At 36.0% G+C, this 9,567-nt stretch overlaps 1 protein-coding gene across 1 annotated transcript; it reads left to right on the top strand.

Moving 5' to 3' along the window:
* Positions 1-2,585: 2,585 nt before the first annotated feature.
* On the top strand, positions 2,586-6,194 carry LOC131071114 (pentatricopeptide repeat-containing protein At1g56690, mitochondrial). Its single transcript, XM_058006824.2, has 2 exons — positions 2,586-5,621; positions 5,882-6,194. The coding sequence occupies exon 1, from the start codon at positions 3,080-3,082 to the stop codon at positions 5,522-5,524; it is 2,445 nt and encodes an 814-aa protein (XP_057862807.2). The 5' UTR covers positions 2,586-3,079; the 3' UTR covers positions 5,525-5,621; positions 5,882-6,194.
* Positions 6,195-9,567: the final 3,373 nt, after the last annotated feature.

Here is a 9,567-nt window from a genome sequence, read left to right as displayed (position 1 = left end):
GGATGTTACAATAATTTACACTTTATAAATATGATTTCAAAGTGTAGTTGATTTTCTAGAGTTTCACACTATCTAATAGAGACCAAAAAGTTCAAAGTACAATTAATTAGTAATATAAGAGCACATAACTAGCACTATGATATAGTGCTAAAAAAATATCTACATGAAAAAGGACGTAAATTTGAGTTTGTTTGTGAAACTTACGAGGCATTTAAAAAATAATTCAAGAGTTGTGAGTAGAAATCAATCACATCATTGTAAGGCACATGAAAAAATAACAAATTTAAAAGGAAAATTATATTTAAAATACACATGTATTGGTAAGATATGACTTCTCAAAGTTTGACATTAATAGAAATCAACCACATCATTGCGAAGCGCATGAAAAAATAAAAAAATTTAAAAGAAAATTATATTTAAAATACATATGTAATGCTAAATTATGGCCTCTCAAAGTTTGAGATTAATTGTAAAAATTACAATGAGAGTATTCTATTTGCTTGGTGGAGTTTGGTTGACACCAAGTGGTAGATTGATTGAACTACAAGTAGATGTGGCTTACAAAGAGAAAAAATAAAATACTATTTTTTTTTCAATTTAAAAAATACATTGAAAAATGATTTAGTATTTTTCTTTTAACATGGACAAGGCCTGAAGCACTTGCCATTCCCCCATAAGGGTTGGATAGAGCCCAAAGCAACCCCCTCCCCACTCCTCCTCACTCAAACGTTGGGGTTGTGGGGTGATCCTCCCACACACCCTATATGCAACAAGGGGTTACTCCCCCAATCCCAACTTAAATCTTTCAAAACTTTTACCTAATGTTATTTATTTTTATTTAAATTAAAAAATATAAAATAAAAATTGGAGTTGTACAATATTTGTGTAGGTAGGTCTAGGTTGTATAATTTTTTCATTATATAATTTTATCTAATGCAAACAAGAGTTTTTGAGCTTTTTGAATATAATAAAAATATAAAATATTATACTAACAAAAGTATAATAAAAATTGATAAAATAAATTTGATGGAGGTTTGTTCATAAATTTGTTTTCGCTACCCAATATCGGGAGCACGATAACCTCTTTGGTTAAGAGCTAAGGATTGAAGGGTATGCATTTTGCCAAACTTGCCCTAGGCACGATTCTGACCTCATCCTTTTTAGATGTCGGAGCCTTGCACTCAACAAGACTTGATCTCTAGTGGCCTCATTAAGAACCTTTCAACTTCACGAGCAAATGAATACTCTCAATAACATCAATTGACTCAACAAAATATCTAGAAAAGTGTATGCTTCACGAGTCTATACTCTCAATGGCATCCACTGACTCATAATGACAACCTATTTAAGTGTAAGATGATCATTTGGAAGGACAAAAATGATGCCATAATCTAGCCGATCTACATGTCATACAAAACTGTTAAAATTGTCGCCAACATTAAAGATCTTCAAGCATTTACATTTTCTCAATCAAATTGTTGTCAACATTAAAGATCTTCAAGGTATATACATTTACTCAATCAAACACATTCTTTACATCAAGCAAGCACTCAACCTTCATGTTTGTGAGACTAATTAAGCTAGTGCAAGGAGTCGACTTGAAGACCTTATGGACATAAATCAGAGACCTTTTACCAACTACCCCACACCACCAAGCTCCATAACTATAGTCTTTCATGTACACAATCATAACGCATTTTAAAGACCAAAAAAGAGGCTATGTAGCTAACATTTCTTGAAGCAATGTCTCACTCATAGATGAGTCAAGGACGAAGAAGAATACAAAATTCAGTATTTTGCCTTGGAATTTAAATCCATGGTATGTCAAGTATGATATATATATTTATGAATGAACTAAAATAATTTGTTGATGACATTAATGAATGAATTTGTGTACCTCAAGATGAAGTGATATAGGGGAAGAGCACAATAGATAACATAGTTCCAATAGCCGCACACTTATTGCCATATTGACCCCCCAATAGCCGTCATAGTGAAAACACCATTAATAAATTTGTTTTGTACCAATAACTGATCATTTTTTGTAATTTTTTGTGCATAATTGGTCCATTTGTGCACCACTATTGGAACATTTGTGCAAAACTATTGGGACATTTGCCAACAAGTACTGGCGATTTTGAGTGGACAGTTACTGAAACATCTTTAGTTAGGTATCGGGTGACACTTCGAAATGTGTACTTTTTGACCTTTGTGCGCATAACTGATTCCACAGTGTGCATCGTTACTACCCATAATCCAGATCAATAGCTATAAGCATTTAAGTCACATACGAAGACAATTAAAAAGAAAAAAATCAAAATCTGAAGTACTTTTAGGCTCTGTAGGTGCACGAAGTTAGCTATGATGGGTACTGGTGCTCTTCCCCTAGTATACTTTTGGGACACTCTTTTCTGGTTACAAAATGGGGTTATAGAATGCATGTTATTGACTTTTACGAAAAAATCACAGCTGTTGTTTGCACGATCAATGGTGTGTAATGTTTGTATTAATGACATTCCTTGGTACAACAATATTGTTTTGGAACCAAAATAGGTGGGGGCATACTTTTGTGCTAATGACATTAAGTAGAGAGTTTTCAAAAGACTTAGGAGTATGGTGCATGCTTCCCTACTTATTGACCGGGCAACGTAAGGAATTGAGATCAATGAAGAGAAACGTAAAGAATGGTTTGTTTATTCACGGGTTGATTCTTTCAATTAAGAAACCATCTGGGCACTAATGCATGAAGAAATTAGGCTTTTCTTAATGATCAATGGCATCCATTTAAAACTAGACAATTTTTTGAACACTTCTATATATGAATGAGTCTGAAAACCAGCAGGTTCACAATTTGGGAAATATTTCTTCATCTAGACAATCAAAAGAACTTGAACTGTTTGATGTTTAAACAAACCCTTGCATTGGATTATGTTAGAATTATTTCTTCAGCTCAGGAAATAAGGAAGTGGGGTTTAAATCCCACAATAGAAAGCCAAATGCTCCTTGGGGATGCACAGAATAAAGATGGAAATGCACACTGTTTCGTTGTCATTGTGGGAAAAGCAGATCGAATAACAATATGCATTTCCCACGCTTCAATCATACTCATACGGTGCCAGTGCCATTCACTGCCCATCTCACTTTCAATGTCAGAGCACAACGTAGGGAGGGTTTGTTGAGAGAGGCTTTGCACAACCCACCTGGATATTCTTTTACATATCTTAAATTGCTGCAGACCTGCAGTACCAAGATTGCACTTTCAGAGGTTAATCAAAACCATTCTCTCATCACTGACAACGGATTTCTATTTCCCAGACATACGATTTTTCAAAATAACCTTGTCAACATGTATGTCAAGTGTGGGAATTTGGGAGATGCACGTAAAATGTTCGACGGCATGGCAGAAAGAGATGTTTCGTCATGGAACACCATAATTGCAGCTTACAGAAAACATGGGTATCCTCGGGAGACATTAACCCTGTTGCACCAAATGCAACGAACAGGCGTCAAACCTGATCAGTTTACCTTTGCCAGTATACTGCCAGTCTGTGCCAAAATAAGAGCTTTGGAACAGGGTATGAACATTCATCCGAGCATAATTGAAAGGGGATTTTTATCAGATGTTGTAGTTGCAAGTGCCCTGCTAGACATGTACGCGAAATGTAGAAGCTTATACAAGGCACGTGAACTGTTTGACAAAATGCCTCAAAGAAATGTGGTCTCATGGAATGCAATGATTGCAGGGTATGCACAGTATGGTGTTTTTGAAGAGGCTTTAAGGCTTTTCAAAGAAATGCCTCAACCGGATGTCATTTCATGGACTGCAATGGTTGCCGGTTGTGCACAACATGGTGTTGTCGACGAGGCTTTAAGGTTTTTTAAGGAAATGCCTCAGAGAAATGTGGTTTCGTGGAACGCGATGATTACAGGATTTGCACAAAATGGATTTCTTGAAGAGGCTTTTAGTATTTTCAAAGAAATGCCTCAAAGAAATGTGATCTCGTGGACTGCAATGGTTGCAGGATATTCACAAAATGGGTTTGTTGAAAAAGCCTTGGAAACTTTCAAGGAAATGCAAGTGGCAGGTGTAAAGCCAGATTCTACAACCTTTGCGAGCGTTCTCCCAGCCTGTGCCCAAATGGGAGCTTTAGAACAGGGTATGCAAATTCATCTAAGCATAATTGAAAGTGGATCTTCATCAGGCGTTTTAGTTGTCAATGCCCTTATAGACATGTATGCAAAATGCGGAAGCATATGCAAGGCACGTAATCTGTTTGATAAGATGACTCAGAGAGATGTGGCTTCGTGGAATGCGATGATTGCAGGATATGCACAAAGTGGTTTTTCTGAAAAGGCCTTGGAGACATTTAAGCAAATGCAATTAACGGGTTTAAAGGCAAACTCTATAACCTTTGTCAGCATCCTCCCAGCGTGTGCCAAAATGGGAGCTTTAGAACAGGGTATGAACATCCATGAAAGCATAATTGAAAGCGGATTTTTGTCAGATGTAGCAGTTGCAAGTGTCCTGGTCGACATGTATTCAAAATGTGGAAGCATACAGAAAGCCCGTGAACTGTTTGACAAAATGCCTAACAAAAATTTAATCTCATGGAATGCGATGATTGCAGGATATGCACAAAATGGCTTTTGCATGGATGCTCTCAAACTCTTTCAACTAATGAAATACTCTGGAACATCCCCTGACTATATAAGCCTCACTTCTGTTTTATTTGCATGCAGCCATGCAGGTTTAGTGGATGAGGGCTGCAAATACTTTAATGACATGAGTTTCTCGTACTGCATTACGCCTACAATTGATCATTATGTGTGCATGGTTGACCTTCTTGGCCGTGCTAGCTATTTTGAGGAAACACTAAACTTTATCATTAAAATGCCAATTAAACCTGAGGTGATTGTGTGGACGTGTTTTCTTGTTGTCTGCAGATCGTATAAAAATATAAGGTTAGGAGTATTTACAGCAAGTCTCCTTTTTGAGCTGGATCCTACTAGCACCACGGCTTATGTTCTTCTGTCAAACATCTACGCAGAAGTAGGGAGGTGGAGTGAGGTTCAAAAAGTAAGAAAATTGATGAAAGATAGAGGAATTCAAAAGATGCCTGGATGTAGTTGGATTGAAAACCATAAAATGGCACATACTTTTTGTGCAGGGGACAGATCACATCCACAGACACAGGAGATCTATGCAAAGTTGGAGGAATTGTCTTGGGAGATGAAGGCATCAGGGTATTTTCCAGATTTAAGACATGTACTGAATGATGTAGAGGAAGAGGAAAAAGAATTGTTCCTCTGTCATCATAGTGAGAAGTTGGCAATTGCATTTGGACTACTAAATTCATCTCCTGGAACAACTATTAGAGTTGTCAAGAACCTTCGAATATGTGTTGACTGCCACACAGTAGCCAAGCTTATCTCCAAAATAGTTGGAAGACAAATTGTTGTGAGAGATGCAATCCGCTTCCATCACTTCACACAAGGAAAATGTACTTGTGGAGATTATTGGTGAAGCTAAGTGAACAGAGCTGTAAACACAGGATTGCCTGATGAAAAGTTGCACCATGCTACATCATGCTATACCAACGTGCTGTTGAGATTATAAAGGGGTGAGTGAGATTTTATTTTCAATTTCTATGCAACTGTTTTTTCTAGGTTTTGATATATAGACAATACTGTTGAGTTCATTAACTCAGTTGTATGTTATGTAGTTTAGTTCATCAAATCAGTTGTATGTTATAGAGTTGAGTTCATTAATAGGTTGCATGTTATGGCAGCATCAGAGCCTAATTATATGTCGATGGGATAGTTTTTAAATCCCCGTTTTATGATATCATGGAGTTGTCAATGACATTGAACTCTTTTACAGGAAGTCTGTACATTACTGGCACAAAAAGTTGGAGGAGAACAGGAGAAAGCAAAGGATGCAAATGTATGAGGAAATTCTGAAAGATGCTTGGCGACCAGGTAATGTGAGAGAAGGGTTTATAATCAAGCCAGTGCTTAGAAATGTGGGTGAAGAACAGCTCTTGATAGATCTGCACTCCAACCTTTGTCAATTGTCTTTTGCCCATGTCAGATTAAATCATGCGTATCTGACGTTATGTGCAAATTTATATATGTTCACATGGATTTTGTGAATTTATGGTAAGAGATCTTTAATGTTGATTCACTTTCCTTCCTTTCTTGGGAGTAATAGTTCTCTCAACTCAATTATTTATTTATTTATTTTAAATATCATTTATGAGAAATTATATACATAAAAGTAAATATATAATTTATATTACATTGTAATTAAAAGAAAAGAGGGATAACAATAGCATTCAGAATCACAATGATAATGATGATGACGATGATAAAAATAATGATAATGGTGATAATGATAATAATAATAGTAATGATGATGATGAGATAATGTCTACAAAATGTTAAAAATTGATTTAAAAAAATTAATAATGTATGTATAACTCTAGCAAATTCAAAAGAGAAAAAAAAAATTATATGAATTTAAAAATTAATCAATAAATAAAGGCATCTATCAAGAAACAAAACAAAAAATAGAATGTGTATATGTAAAATCAAAATCACATATTGTATTCAATGCCATATAAACTCTTTAAATTCCAATAATAAATACTTCTCAAAAATGCAAGTGAATAATTATTCTCTAACCTAGTTTGTATAAAATTCTAATTATGCACTAAATATGACTTTTTTGGTTCAATTTTGGGAGAGATGCAGCGTGTGGAAGAAAATCCTAATGTATTTTGGCTAGATTAAATTATTGAAATCGTAGAGAGGTGTGGTTGACGAGTCATAATTTAGAATACATAAGAGGCAAAGGAGGTTGGGTATGTGGAAATAAATGATATTGTCTAGTGCCAATAAAAGGAGGATTCTTTGGCATTCAAGGAGGTCAATGTTGATTGAAGGCAAAGTTAACCTAGTCACACCTAGCAAATTGAATGTAAGGGGGGAAATCCAAGCAACAATTGTCAGTCAAAGAGATAGCTACAAAAGTAGATTGTGAAAGGTCTTTCTTATGTGAATAAAGTATTTAAGCATAAGCTAAACAATGAGACATCTAAAATTTAGCTATTGCACGAAGGCCCAAAAAAGAAATCAAAACTTTTTGAAAAGTAAAAGTAGTGAAATGACCATTTTGAATCTAGGGGAGGAGGTGTTTGAAAATATTAAGCCTTACAAAGAAATGAGACTAATTGGTAGATTCATCTCCCTTTGGCCAGTGATCTTAGATTTGAATAAATGGATTATGCAAACTTGGTACCTATTTCCTGAAGCTTAGTTAGTAAAACAACATGTGCTCAAGGCTTCTTTATAGGGTATGTGCACAAAGATGGTGGTCAGAAAAGTGGACACCACAAAAAAAAAAAACGTGGAAAAACAAGCAGTGCATACACGTTTTTAAAATTTGAAATTCCCGCGTACGCGCTTAGGTTTGTTCTTCCCGAGCCTAGAGAAAGTAGTGCGTATGCGCTGCTTTTAGAAAAATGAGCGCGTATGCACTACGCCTAGGAAAATGAGCATGTACGCGCTTCTTATAGAAAAATGAGCGTGTACGTGCTAATAATCCAAATATAACCGCATATGCAGTGTTTGATAAAAAAAGTAAAAAAAAAACTGGGTCTCATTTACTCGTGAATAGCGCATTTTTACTTCGTTTTTTTTCCATTTCCTCTCCTAAACCGCGAACGGGGTGCTAGATATGTCCTCCAAGCTATGGATCAAGGTTAGTTTTTGTTTATTTTTGTCTTTCTTTCCCGTTTGTTCAATTTGTTTTACATTTTGAATTTAATTTCATTAATTTTGATTAGGTTTTTTCATTTTTTTGTTTCAAAAACCAAATTCTTCTAATCCAGAACAAGAACAACCAAATGCACCTCCTGAAAACCCACGAGAACAACCAAATGCACCTTCTGAAAACACACAAGAACAACCCCCAATTCCTCCTTTTGACCACACACCCGAAACACAGGAGCAATTAATTAATCAGTTAGGACAAAATACGTCTAAAATTGATAGATTGATTGTTAAATTGAAAACTTTTGAACTTGAGCATCATCAATCCCTCACCACTAGCCTAGAAACATTAGCTAGTGGTGCCATAGCTATTTCCACACAAATTACCAAATGAGGAAGCTTCAGGGATAGGTGTCGTCAATTCTATGTCGATGGGCTATCATACGATGGAGTAAAAAACAAAAATATTACTAAACAACAAATATGTGCCCTTTTCGTTGATCCCAAAACTAGTCAGTCATTACCTCTTAATGCAAAGAGGTTTCCCATACATTGGTGTACCAATGTGCAGATGAATAATCTTTTTTGGCAGAGGTGGTGGATGGTTTTTGATGATCCACTTTGTAATAATTATGAGGTGCCATTATATTTTTTGAGAAAAGTATATTGTGAGTTTATGCTCAATGTGCACCCAAATTATTTTGACATGAGAGAGTTCCATGGTAGAGGTGGTAGCTCTACCCAAGATAGACCTAGAGCCCGTAGGCGATTACCCGCGGAGAGTCGCCGCCCCCTGGCACCCAAACCCAAGGTGCATTAGGCTGTCCCAGTAGAGCTGAAAGAGTCGATGGAGCTACAGACTCTTCAGGCGGCCACAACATTGACCGGTGCCATCATCCAGCATGGGACATCATTAGCACACCCTATTGTATTGGATGATGAGCCATTAGGTGGCGACAGAAAGCCCATCCAACATATGTGTATCAGTTGCTCGGGGATATGCTCGGGGATAGATGATGCAGTCGGTGTAGATAGATCCTCATCTTTTCTATGGACGATTTGCGGGAGTAGATGTCAGACCCGCACGACTGAGGATTTCACGTTGACAGATGAGTTGATGGACATTGTGTTTGCCCATTAGCCACAGACACAGATGTGTTGATTTGGATTCATAGCATTTTATTTATCAGTCACTTTAAATTTGTAATTACATAAATAAATTTTTATTTATACATCGATTTAAATTGAGACAAATAATATACATTTCAGGATGTAGCAACGGTATCCCATACTCCTCCCCCAGTTATTATAGCTGCAACTTCAATCCCTGAGGTATAAATTTTGTAACATGTTAAAATAGAATAGTACACTTTGAATTCAAAAAAATACAAGATATACTAACTATCTTTAATGCTTGGTCCAATTTCTGATTTGTAGGTGTTGACAGGGGACAGAATGTCCCAGATTGATGACATCATGCTCTCAGCGATCGATTTTGGCCTACAAGGCTATACAGTATCATATTTTGTACAACCCTTTTTATGAATTGTTTTGATGGAATATGCAAGTCATTTCATTTTAGATTTTTAAAATTATGTTTAATTTATTATCTATACTAATATGTCATGTTAATTTTTTTTTTTAAGGGTACCCCCTCTGCATCTAGGGATCGCCCTAAGAAAAAGAATTCCTTGAAGATGCCAAAACGTGGGAAGAAGGTAATTGAACACATTTTTAGTTGTACAATTGTTTGAAAATGTTGAAGTCAAGTATTAGTTGGGGTTTGTAGATTGA

Source organism: Cryptomeria japonica, chromosome 11 (assembly GCF_030272615.1).
Source record: "Cryptomeria japonica chromosome 11, Sugi_1.0, whole genome shotgun sequence".
NCBI lineage: Eukaryota > Viridiplantae > Streptophyta > Pinopsida > Cupressales > Cupressaceae > Cryptomeria > Cryptomeria japonica.
The sequence above is the reverse complement of the archived record's forward strand: the minus strand, read 5'-3'. Positions and strand labels throughout refer to the sequence as shown.

What these genes read in the sequence shown, in the direction of transcription:
- LOC131071114 (XM_058006824.2), top strand. Translation starts at nt 3,080, where the DNA reads ATGCATTTCCCACGCTTCAATCATACTCATACGGTGCCAGTGCCATTC.